This window comes from Buceros rhinoceros, unplaced genomic scaffold, assembly GCF_000710305.1.
Source record: "Buceros rhinoceros silvestris isolate BGI_N320 unplaced genomic scaffold, ASM71030v1 scaffold1824, whole genome shotgun sequence".
Classification (NCBI taxonomy): Eukaryota; Metazoa; Chordata; class Aves; order Bucerotiformes; family Bucerotidae; genus Buceros; species Buceros rhinoceros.
In genome coordinates this window covers 16,024-28,854 of record NW_010407455.1, presented here as the reverse complement: position 1 = coordinate 28,854, position 12,831 = coordinate 16,024, and the positions used below count along the sequence as shown (strand labels likewise).

General features: G+C 44.2%; 1 protein-coding gene across 1 annotated transcript in view; it reads left to right on the top strand.

Moving 5' to 3' along the window:
- The window catches only part of LOC104491959 (cytoplasmic dynein 1 heavy chain 1-like), a gene marked incomplete at its 5' end in the record, with an annotated part of 23,114 nt that extends 17,517 nt beyond the window's left edge, over window positions 1–5,597 (top strand). The window contains 10 exon segments of the mRNA XM_010134455.1: window positions 141–254; window positions 522–692; window positions 890–1,107; window positions 1,293–1,396; window positions 1,795–2,006; window positions 2,869–3,022; window positions 3,797–3,939; window positions 4,338–4,506; window positions 4,842–4,969; window positions 5,368–5,597. Coding sequence (XP_010132757.1) covers window positions 141–254; window positions 522–692; window positions 890–1,107; window positions 1,293–1,396; window positions 1,795–2,006; window positions 2,869–3,022; window positions 3,797–3,939; window positions 4,338–4,506; window positions 4,842–4,969; window positions 5,368–5,496 — 1,542 coding nt within the window.
- Window positions 5,598–12,831: the final 7,234 nt, after the last annotated feature.

Sequence of the window (12,831 nt, the reverse complement as noted above, 5' to 3'; positions counted from 1 at the left end):
CCTACTCAGCAAAAGAAAGGCAGGACTTTACTGTGTGTGCTCACAGTGACGTTTTGAAGCTAATGCAGGCTGTGGTGTTAGAGGGATGTGATTTAGTAAAAGCTAAAGGAGCTGGATTCAAGTTTATTGATCTTTCCTAGGTGCCAGTGAATTTGTTACGCGCCGGCCGAATCTTTGTGTTTGAACCTCCTCCTGGCGTAAAAGCAAACATGCTGAGGACTTTCAGCAGCATTCCAGTTTCTAGAATGTGCAAGGTAAGGCTGTGGATCAATGAATATGCAAGAATGTGTTCATTAAAATCTAACTTCAGATGATAAAACCTTAACTTCTAAACATGTATATAGATTTTTTTTTTTTTTTTCCTCATGGGAGTATAGTAGTAGTTCTTTCTTCTGTTGTTAGAATGTGTTCGGTTTTGGTAGCAATCTAGCATTAAATCTGATGCTTTCTATCATCTTAGCAAGTTTTTGATTTTTATCAGTTCGCTTGAGTAAAAGTTTTCTTTTTTCTCCACTTGCTAGTCTCCAAATGAGCGTGCCCGTTTGTATTTCCTCCTCGCCTGGTTCCATGCCATTATCCAAGAGCGCTTGCGCTATGCTCCGTTGGGTTGGTCCAAGAAGTATGAATTTGGAGAATCTGATCTGAGATCTGCCTGTGACACAGTAGATACGTGGTTGGATGATACCGCGAAGGCAAGTAGAACTGTGTGCTTCAGGATAGGTAATGCTTAGATTACTTAAAATCTTCCCTAATACAGCCTGTTCAGGAAACATTTAGTAAGTTAAATGAGTAGGCACAAATAACCTTACGGCAATTCAACTTGCTTCCTCAATCAAAGGAGATGTGAGAGAGATTGTTTCCTGTTAATAACATTGCATTTTACTTACAGGGTCGTCAAAACATTTCACCTGATAAAATCCCCTGGTCTGCATTAAAGACGCTGATGGCACAGTCTATCTATGGAGGTCGTATTGATAATGAATTTGATCAGCGTTTGTTAAACACCTTCTTGGAACGTCTGTTCACTACTTTAAGTTTTGATAGTGAATTCAAACTGGCTTGCAAAGTTGATGGACACAAAGATATTCAGATGCCAGATGGAATCAGGTACCGTTTTTTCCTTATGGGGATGTCTATGTACAACTTTTTATTAAAAAAAGAAAAACCAAACCAACCAAACAATAATCCACCAAACAAACCTAACCTGTATTTCTGTGCTGTGTAAACGTTTGTCTTAGGCAAAGAATTACCTTGCCATTCTAATAGAGGAATATTAAAACTCTGACTTGCAGGCGTGAAGAATTTGTCCAGTGGGTTGAGATGCTGCCAGATACACAAACACCGTCGTGGCTGGGCCTGCCAAATAATGCGGAGAAAGTTCTTCTCACCACACAAGGTAAAACCAGAACTTCAACAAAGTCTTGCACAGATTAACCAGCCCACCGGTGTAACTAAAAAGCAGAAGAGAAATACGAATCCTACTGAAGAGTTGAGAGCTTTCACCTCTTCCTTCAACATAGTTAGCTTAACCTTCTGCAAGGCAGGACACTCAGTCCAAAAACTGATCAGACGCTTCTGAATTAAAAAAAAAAACAACCAGTTACATTCAACCTTCCAGATGTCATGTTCCCATCTTGATTCTGGAAAGCTTTACTATCAGCTGTGGAACTACCTATAGCGAGGCAGTTCTGAATCTTGCATCTGGAACAGGGAAAAAAAAGCTTTTGGATGTAGTAAGGTATTTTCATCTTGATGCCACTGCTTCTCTGACTAACAGTGTATCTTCTCTTTTAGGCATAGATATGATCAGTAAAATGCTGAAAATGCAGATGCTAGAGGATGAGGATGATCTAGCTTATGCAGAAACTGAGAAGAAGACAAGAACTGATTCTACATCAGATGGTCGCCCAGCCTGGATGAGAACACTGCATACCACAGCCTCTAACTGGCTTCACCTTATCCCACAAACTCTAAACCATCTGAAGCGGACTGTGGAAAACATTAAGGTAAGAATTAAGTTTTATCTCACATGGGCTTAGGAAGTGCACAAGTTCTGGTGCTTTGGAACAAGCGCATTATGGTTTGCAAGTACCAGTTAAACTGTTGGGGGAGAGACAATGGAGCATGTACCAATGGTGGTTCTGACTGCCGTAGCTATGTAATGCCCTGCTGGGTTTCTTGAAATGCTCTTAAAAGCTGGTTTATGTCTTCTGGGATTATTTGAAGAAATACAGTGGCAAACTGCATATCAAGGGAACCACTTCTGAAGCTTCTTTGTGATTGGGTAGCAAGAAACAAGTGCTTCTGTTGTGCTTACAGCACACTGACTGCTACTTACAATATTGCCTTTACAACAAGTGCCTGTTAATTACTGCTAAAATTTACTAAAGGTCAGCAAGGGGAGATGAGGCAGCAGCTTCTGCTGACTGGGAACAGAAATTGCAAGGGCTGGAGAAAACTTTGGAGATCTGGACAAGTAGTACCCTAAGGTCTGATTAATGAATAATCACCCGAGTTGATTGTGTCCACAGTTGCCTAATTGCTTCTAAAGACTTACTCTGGGATAGTAGGTGAGAACCTTTTAGCTGTTTAAAAGATACCAAGGGTTGATGGGAAGGAGCTGCAGCAGGCAGTCTGCCTTAATTGTTCAGCTGAAACTTCTACTTTCTCACCTGTTCAAGAGAAAGGAAATTGTTTGTCAAACAGGCTCTGCAGTCACTTCCTGCACTACAGACTGCATCTTCATGTTTAGTGCTTGTAGCCGCAGTGCCACTGATCAGCCCATCGGGGATTTTGGGGTTGCTCGTTGTAGCAGTTTCCTAGCAAGAACTTTGTTCTGCAACTTATTTTCAATGTTTTGGCAATCAGGATCCTTTGTTCCGATTCTTTGAGAGAGAGGTGAAAATGGGAGCTAAACTGCTTCAGGATGTTCGTCAGGACCTTGCAGATGTGGTTCAAGTGTGTGAAGGGAAAAAGAAACAAACCAACTATCTGCGTACACTTATAAATGAACTGGTGAAAGGTAATTCAAATTAGCATCTCCCAGTGCTCGCTCTGTCTCTTGCACTCTCTAAGTTGGAGGCTATTATGCTCTGCAGCTTAAAAGTCAGGGAAATTGGGATTGACTTCACCATTTGGCACACACAACATTCTTGCATTGAGCATAGAATTCCAGTTGGTTTGCTTTGGAATTTCAAGTTGAGGTAGCTAATATTAGACCTTTTTTGTACAGTCTGTATCGGCAGCTTAATTTCTAAACTGAAATCTTACTGAATTCTGTCAGTATGTATTGTGACAGAGCAAAACTATGACCACAAAGTTGTTATATCACAAAGTGAATAATATTGCTCCTATAAAACCTAGAAAATACTCGAGTTTTCTAAATTTCTGTTTCAAGATTGTACACAAATGTGCAATTTTCACAGACATTTCTAGTAATATGTGAGTCTCTGCTGTCTGCTTTGAACAAAAGCATTTCCTGAAACACGGATACTTTTACCTCTTCGGTTTTTTCTAAGGAACTCAAATCTTCCTGAAATTGGGAAGGTCAGTTGCTGCAGTGTATAGCTGTGTCACCGAAGTTACCATCGAAGGGTTTCTGTAACTGGGTGGCATTTTAAATAAATGGTAGGCCTGGAGGCCATTTGCTCTGTGATCTTTTGGAAGTGCCTTGTAAGATTGAGGCTGATAATCCTGATCCAAGTCTAAAATGACTATTGAGGTTAAAAGTGTCAAAATAGCATGTAATTCCAACTCGTATGCAGACAGAACTTAATTCTAATCACATCTTTTGTAGGTATTTTGCCTCGGAGCTGGTCTCATTACACAGTGCCAGCTGGTATGACTGTTATCCAGTGGGTGTCCGACTTCAGTGAACGCATTAAACAGCTGCAGAATATTTCCCAGGCAGCTGCTTCTGGTGGAGCAAAAGAACTGAAGGTATCTTGTGCTGACTTCTAGAGGTTGGTGGTGGAGCTGTATAACTTATTTCACGGAGTCTTCACATCAAGGCTTCTAAATAGTTCCTCAGGCAAAACAATTCCAGTCAGTGTTCTCTGAAATGTGCTTGTCAATACTATTGAGTATCTCCTGATCTCGAAACGGTGAGGCTTGGCAGGCCAACTGATCATACAGGTTAGAGGGAACTTAGTATTCTAGGATGACTGAAGCCTTAGAGCAAAAAGCAGTTTAGCCGTTAAACGGTGTTCCAGTAGCAGCAGGAGAATTTTAATGTAAAGAGATTGATGAAGTAATATTTATGATAAGCATTAATTAATACTGCAGCTGATAGCGGGTTTGGTTTTGTTTTTTAAATTTTTTTTCCCCCCTTCAAATAGAACATCCACGTGTGCCTTGGTGGCCTGTTTGTGCCAGAGGCGTATATTACTGCTACAAGACAGTACGTTGCCCAGGCAAACAGCTGGTCCCTTGAAGAACTCTGTCTTGAGGTCAACGTTACAACTACACAGAACGCAGTGCTGGACGCATGCAGTTTTGGAGTCACAGGTAAACTTCCCAGGGGTCCTTGCTCTCACGTATTTGCAGAAGCTTCTGGTATTAAATGGAATGAAGAAGATCCTATCATTGCAAAAGTTAATAGACGCTTTCTGAAGTTGTTTGAAGATCAGTGTGGTATTCGTTAGTAGGGAAGTACTTACAGTGCTGACTCAGGTCAGTATATGTTTAAACAATATTGGCTAGTCTGTCTGCTACAGCCGTTATTTTGCAGTACAAAGTACCTCTCGTTTAGTGGACTTGGCCCTTAAATGATAAAAAGGGAGACAATCTTTGTGTGGGTGTATGAAAGCTCTTAGAATGATGAAGTGTGTTTCAACTTTCAGGTCTGAAGCTTCAGGGAGCTACATGCAGTAACAACAAGCTGTCGCTTTCAAATGCTATTTCAACTGTACTACCCATTACACAGCTGCGCTGGATCAAGCAGACAAATGCTGATAAAAAAGCTAATGTTGTAAGTATTGATAAAAGCAATTTTTAGAACTTAGATATACCTAGCAATTTTTTCCTGAAGCTTTATGGATACCATTACTGGGCACCACGAATCGAATTGTTCTCGGTGTTAGTTGGTACCTAAATTCTGGGCTAGCAGCAAACGGACCTAGTGTTAGCTAGGTCTTTCCTTTGTGGTTAGATAAGGAGAGGCATCCAGGGCAAAGCTCGAGTTCATACCTGTAAAAAAAGGCTGTGCTTTAGGTGAATTCTTAGTAGGCCTGGGGGTTTTTTTCGTATTTTGAGTATTGAGTTATCCAAGACTAAACCCCATCTCATAGATGTTGTGTAGTATTACAGCAACTGCTTCTACTCTTCAGCTACCTAACGTAACTCTTCTATATTCGCGTTTTTCCTCAGGTTACTTTACCGGTTTATCTGAACTTCACTCGTGCTGATCTGATTTTCACGGTTGACTTCGAAATAGCTACCAAGGAAGATCCCCGTAGCTTCTACGAACGTGGTGTTGCAGTTCTCTGCACTGAGTGAAAAGACTTGTTTTGACGGGTTAATACTGTAGTTAATTGTTAGTCTTTGTAGGATTTATCTGTACTTCTGTGACCCAGTTAGGCTGTCAGTTGGATTTGTGTTGACTAGAGAGAAAGGGGGCAGTGCGCTTGTCAGGGTATATGTGATATTGGAGCTCCTTTCTACCTTACCTGTTCTGTATTGCTGACAGGTAGAACTCCCTTTTTCCTTATCGCTATGTACTACTAACAGCTAGAACTACCATATACCTTATTTGCAGAGTAGTCCTAACCACTACAGGTGTCCTCTGTCAAGCTACGCTAAGCCTTGTTTAAAAAGTTGGTTCTCAGACACGTTGTCACGTGGGTTGCTGTGGAGCTGCCAAGAGTGATGGTTACAGTGTCTAGGTTATGTTTCCTGTAAGTTGCACAGTTCAGGGTGTTGGAGATGATGGCACTGTACATGCTGTACTGGAGGCCCAAATCGGTTTTACTTCCACAGCACTGAAAGCTGGTAGGTAAGATTTCCGTGAAGGAAAATGGAATGAGATTTTTAGACGGTTATTGGTAGATGTGATATTTGTTATCACATTGTGTTATATGGAATAAAATCTATACAAAGACTTTTGACTCCCTGTTGCTGGAAATAAAATTCCTACAGTGATTTGGTTTCGTCTGGAAAAGCTTATACCTACGATATTTTCAGAGAATAATGAGTAAGTTGGTATTCAAGCATATTGTTGACCTTGTCACAGCTCCCTCAGCAGCTGGTTCAGCTAACCTTCAGTAACAAGGGCCTTGGAATGCAAGTCTTCAGTGTAGTAAGAAAGACACAAAGCCTGACGTGATGTGCTGTGACATCTGATGCCATTGCCTGAATTATTCGCATCAAATTGGCTCTTGCTTGAAGTAACTGGTGTTTACACAGCTGCTGAGATGCATTCAGAAGCCAGAGTATCCCAAACAGCAATTTCTTGTCCTGTTGACCTCAGGGCTTCCTCGTTATTACACTGCTTTTATGGCAAAGTAAGTCTCCACTGTCATGTCTTGTTAAGCCCAGGAGAATCACGTTAAGTAAGTACTTAAACAGGGGGCTGTAATGTTCTCTCAGAGACTCATGTGTGACCAATGGTTAGCAAATAAAGGTTGCTGAGAGTTCCTGCTAATTGCTTGGGTTGCTCTAATGGTTTGAGGATTCACTTGCTTTCCCTCATCCTAAATTCTGTGGGTAAGTTTTTCTACCCTTCTTTCTGACCATCCTGTCAGAACAACTATCCTGACAGCGGCTGATACCAAGTGTTCAAAGATGCATATGAAGAATACAGGTGCACAGCTTTTTGATCTCAACACACAAACCTCAGGAGCTCCTTCTGTCCCATGGTGTCTTCTCTGAAAACAGGGGCTGTCTGAACCCGCATTACCTCCAGTATTTTCTCTGTGGTGAGTGGTTCTTCAGCACAGGCCTGTGCGGGGAGGGGAGGGTGTTACCTCAGCCAGACTCAGCTGCTGCCTACTGGTTACTAAAATGGAGAACTCCTGCTGTCCACCTTCCCTCTGCTCTCTTGTACGGTTAATCGCTGTAGGCTGAACAGTCCTGGCTGTTTTTATTACCTGACAGACAATGAATCCCAGACCTGTGAATCTCCAGTTAAACCAGTTCCACCTCTTAGCAAGTGGTAATGCTGAGATCGAGAGTCTCCAATACACCTGAAGTATCTAAAGCTTACTAAACTCTGTGTTTAGGAGTATCTGTCTTTCATACATGAACATCTGCATTAGACCTGAATTAACAAAAGGTACATCCTCAGTTCAGAAGTTAATCCACAGTTAGCTGAATGTCCTGAGCAGGTGCTGTCCCTTGTGGCTTACTCTTCAGCTGATTTCTCTCCTGATTGTTACTGTGTTGATTTTTTCCTAGAGGATTGTTTGTTTCAGCATTCTCTGTGAAACAACTGATGTAAGTGAAATCCTCTCTAGGCAGCTCGGCCCAAGGCTCTTCACCCACCTCATCTGAAGGTGAATAAAACTGCTGACAGCTAGGACCTAAGAGTTGGCTTTCTGACACAGGGCTGAAGGGCCTGGCTGCATCCCTGTGTCCTATTTAAGCTTTTTATGAGTCTTGAGCTGTGTGACCTAGTTGCAGTACACACAGCTCTATAGCTGCGAGGGGTTGGGTTGGGTGGCTGCTACATTGGGGTGGTTTTTTTGCAGTTCAGTGTTCACTGCAGTGCGCTTTGACACTCACGCAAGTCAGAGGGCAAACACAGGAGCTTCTGTCACAAGAGCAAAGGCCTCCGAACATTATTGTTCTAACCAATTTGTTTGCAAGCTGATTAAAAACTGCCTCCGTAGCTCCAGCTGGGGGATAAGGATGAAAGCAAAGTTAATTTAATAAAATAAATATGCAGCTGCAGTGAAGGGTGCAAGGCCAGAAGCTCAGTGTTTTGAGTCACTTTCCATTTTGTGAAAGAAACTACAAGTCAAAAATCTGCCAGTCATAGGGAATGAAAGTTTGCACAAGTCATCAGTACCCAGGTCTTTCCAGCCATCATTACATTTTATTAATAGCAGTTCCCCTTCCATGTAAATGGGTACCCCAGACTCTAGAGGTGATGAGGGGAATTACCACACAGGAGGTTTTGCTGACTGCCCCGCCTCTGCAGCTCATCGGTGATTGCTCTCACAAGGGAAGAAGAGGGCCTTCAGCTGACACTGAGTTCAACTTCACATGGTGACTTATTCTAAACGGGCAGGGTACTGACACCATGTGCCTAAAAGGGTGCTCCACACCGGTGGGAACAGACATGCCAGGAGCACTTGTCACTTCCTCCCTGTTTGAAGGGGAAAGAAAGCCAGACTGCCTTTAGCTGCAGTCAGTTCAGTTAATGCCATCCAGTTGTTTCTAGCCAAACTCTAAGATGATTCACCATATCGCTCCTTCCCTCCTCACAGTAGGTCAGGCACGAAGAGCCGAACATTGACATGAAGGTGGTGTGAGATGAACTCTAGCTAATGGAAATTAATTGCAACCATGCAGTCAGTCATCCTTCCTTCCTCAACAAACCCTTGGAATTCTCCTTTGACATGGCCCTGAAACTGAGCCAGTGCCTCTGGGTGCTGGATACAGCGGTGAGGCTGGTGCTGCAGGAGGCCCCAGGCACCAAAGCAGCACCCGGGCACAAAGCTTAGCTTAGCTGTGCCTCTGTGGACATACCTTAGCTTTCATGCAAGTTGCCACACAAGTTGTTCAGTCGATTCCATCTCTTCAGGTGGCTCTCAAAGCTTACGGTGAAGCTGCATTTGTAACAGGCCCGAGCTCATTTAAAGCTTGTTCTGTTCAGGTACCATCTGCAAGAGAAATACCTACCAGGTTCATTCTTCAGAACAAACAGTTTGTCCAACGATTTATTCATACATCAAATAAAGTTGCACAGAATTTCTTTCTTCTTAGTTTTTCACTAGCACTTTCTGGAATGGAAATTCCTTGTTTTCTTTTAATTAGGGGCTGTTTGGCCACTGTGCCATCACAGTCAGCTCCTAGCATGGGTTGTGGAGCACCATCACATGGGCTTGCAGGGGCTGGAGGGTTAATACTCGTCAGTAAGGAACATTCAGGTGTCCACCACGTGGAGGTAAACGCTTCTGTGGTTCTAGGCAGCTCAGATGATTCCAAAAGGCTTCTTGCCACGTCCTTTTTCTGGCCAGGAAGTTCCAGGGGTGTTTTACAGTCACTTACTGTCTGAATTTCACTGATCTTTGTTTCTGGGCAGAGCCAGTCTGGAGGTTTAGGGAAGTGCTTGCCATCTTCTGAAGTAGCATCCTCCAAAGCCATTGCTTTTGGGACACTGTTCACCCCTGGTGCAACATTTACATTATTTAAAGAACTCAAGCTACAGTCAGAGTGAATGGATGCATCTTCTGAATCACCATCATAAGGATCTAAAAACTAAAATAAAGGTCTCTAAATATGGTGGATGCTTTTTTGTCCATAAAAAAATTACAAGAAACAACGTACAGTGGGCTTTAATCCCACTTTCAGCATAAGTCGCAGACTTGGTATGGAAGTTTTTCTGTTTATCCACACATTCCCACCTGTATTTTAATTTTTTGATGCTACACCAAGAACAAGGCTGCTGCACAACAGCCAAACCTACTTGCAGTCCCCCAGGGTCCCTCGCTTTCTTGAATCCTCCAGCAAGTGGTCTAGGCAAAATCTATTAAGAGAAGTTAATGTAGGTTTATAAAGCATCTTCCTATGAATTATTGATCAAAGTAAAATCAAAGTAGATACAATTCCTCGAGAAAGGAAGCTAGATTGTCCCCTTGCTAAAAGATAGTAGAAGAATCTCAGTCTGGCTTTTAAAGGCCTGATAAAGTTAGCCCAAAATAGAGGGAGACTGAGCAGAGCTGTGGTGAGTCTCACACCGCTGCTGTACAACGCTGCTGTAAAGTGAAGCGAACAGCGAGTAATTGTGTACGTCACCACCAGGAAAGGAAACCAAACCGGCATTCAATGGTACGAGACAAGACATAATTCAGAGTTTAGAGAGCTTCCCTCCACCGCCCGTCCCTTTTTGTTCTTTTCCATAGGGATGATCTCAAATTCCTCCTCGCTGGTTGGATTACGTGTTTGCTGCCCTCTGGAGAGCTCCGTAACCAACACGGCCGAACAGAACCCTTTCCATCGGTCTCATACCACTGCTGTAACACTGAGGTTTCAGACTTCTTTTCCCCACGTAGTTAAACATGGACTTGTCCAGACCTGGACAAAAAACTTGCTTTATGAATTTATGCTTGAGAACTACATAATTCTGAAGTAGTGCTTAGAGTTTGGGTCTATTAATTAACAAACAAACAAACAAGCAGCCACACAGGGAGACTCCCTTTTAAAAGCAAACCACAGGAATAAAGCAGTCACACACACAAAAAACTCTAGCGCAAGGACAGCGCTCCTCTAGAAGGACCCACCACAGCTGAGGGAGAACAAGCTGCCAGACATTGCTGCGCCTCCTTTGGGGGGAGGAGGAGGCGGGTCTGAGCAGAGCTGGTGCGAAGCAGGGCTTGGTGCCTCTGGCCTCCTCACAACAGGAACCTGACGGCTCTAGTGGAGGAGCCGAAGTCCAAACCCGCTTGTAACTAACGGTGTGTTCTTGTGCCAGTTCAAGGACACAGACACCCCCACAAGCTAAGCAATGAAGAAAAGCAGCTTCTGCCCCTCCAAAGAGGCCAGAAGTCCCCCAGTCCTGGCCTGGCGGCTTGCCTCAGCACCCTTGGTGAGAGCAGCCAGCTCTCTGTCCAAGCTGCCGCCTTTGCAAGCCCCTCTTCCGCCCAGGCCAGCCGTCGGAGTTCTGCCAGACGGCTGGATTTCCAGCCTTGTTTCTCCCAAAAGACGACCATGGACAAGTCCAGCTTTCTCCTATGCTTTCTGGAAGGTAAAGCGGTGGCAGGTTCCTGGCAGACAGGTTCTCTAAGCCACAGAGCACAGCTATTCGCACAGACCAACAGCGAGCACCAGTTCAGAAGATTTCACCCAGATATTAACACGGTTCTCCACTCCAGAATCAGGCAGTTACCAATATTCGTAAGTAACTGCCATGGACACAGAGCTGTTCTCTTGATCCCATCCCAACTGGACAGTCAGAAGGTGGAGGTTCTCCACCCAGAGCTATAGAAATCCCACTGCACCAGAGCTGCTGAAAGCTAATCCCCAGAAACAACCCGGTGCAGCTTTAAGCACTTCTTCACAGGAGTGCTTCTGCTACATTCTCTGCCTAAAACACTGGCACTTCTCTGCCTCATCCTCCCAGAATCAATTTTACTACAACTAGTAACAGCTGTTAGGGAGAACCTGATGGATAGAATAGTGTGGGGTTTGGAGTTGTTGGGCTTTTCCTCTTTCTTTTTACAGTCACAAAACCAACAACCGCAGCAAGGATGCCTTAGACTCTCCCCCCATGAGACTGGAGGGAGGGTTGGACACCCATCAGGGAATCCCACCACCACCAAAACGCTTCAGAGAGTCCGTTCTTACCTCTGCACTGGATTCAGACTCAGACTCCGTGCTCGACTCTACTATGCACTTCTGCTGCAGAGGAGGGAGAGAGAGAAATGCTGCTCAAAGCAGCAGCTACCGCAGCTTCGGGGTGAAGCTGAAGTTCTAGTACAAACTGTGAATGTTGTGTTTCTCCAAAGCTTTCCCACCTGAAGCCAGCTCGTCCTTCCAAATATCCCACAGTTGTGGTGCTGGTTGGGTTGTGCAAGTGAGACACAAGGGAAAAACAGAAGTCAGCACTCCCACCCCACCCTCCCATGGGAAGCTACCCAGAACACGCCTTGCATTTGCTAGGAACAGTTAAACTCCAGGTCTGTAAATCACTCCACAAAATGTGTGATTTGCAGTGAGATTTAGTTTGTTTCTTTGCTTTTGCTGGGCCTACCTCCGAGAAACACAACTGCAGATAAATGACTAAAACTACATCCTTGCTTTTGCTACAGAGACCTTACAAACAAACTGCCCCCTTGTTCCCCAGGTGGCAGCACAGAAGTGGAATAGATCCCTCCCTCCCTCCTCTTTTTGTTTCTTTGCAGGTGACACCATTTGAATTAACACCTCTGCCCCTGTTGCTGGTGCACTCGTTTCCAGCAGGGCTGTCTGCACCACCAGGCCCATGACAAAGCAAGTTTCTACATTATCTTTTAATAAGGAGATGAAGAAGCAGCAATTGAAACCTTACCATGTATTTACGTGCCAGTCTTTCTATGTAGTCTGAGCATTTAACGGAGTCCTTCAGTTCTCGAGCATCTACTGAAACAGGCAGAGGGTAGGAGAGCACATCAGAGAAAAATCTTCTCGTAGATAGTTTGCCCGGACACGGTAACTCCCTTGATGCTAGAAAGGCTGGTTAATCCTTCAAAGTCCAGGCTAAGTTCTCAATCAAAGGTGGCTTCTGATTAAAAACAAACGGAGAAGCTGCTGTCTTTTACCTAAACAATGACTTGATTCACTGGCCCTTCGTGCAGCACGAGAAAAACACAAATTTAAAAAAAAAAAGCTTATACTCTGTAAAGGGGATTTTTTTTTTTAAAGGCACTACAAGTTTTCTGAACCCTTGAAGAGCTGTTTATACTGAAGACATCAAACAAACCTGGAGAAAAACAAGTGCCAAGCCGTGCTGAGAGTCAGCCCCCTACCCCAGCCCTCCCGCCCCAGCATTCGGAGCCTGTTCACCCACCCACACCAGGGCTCTGTCACAGGGTGCTCCCTCCTCCCGTACCCTCCATGGGCTGCCCAGCCCCACGCCTCTTCCTCCGCCGCTGCCTCTTCTCTGCTGAGGCCATCCTGCTCCCAGCACCTTCA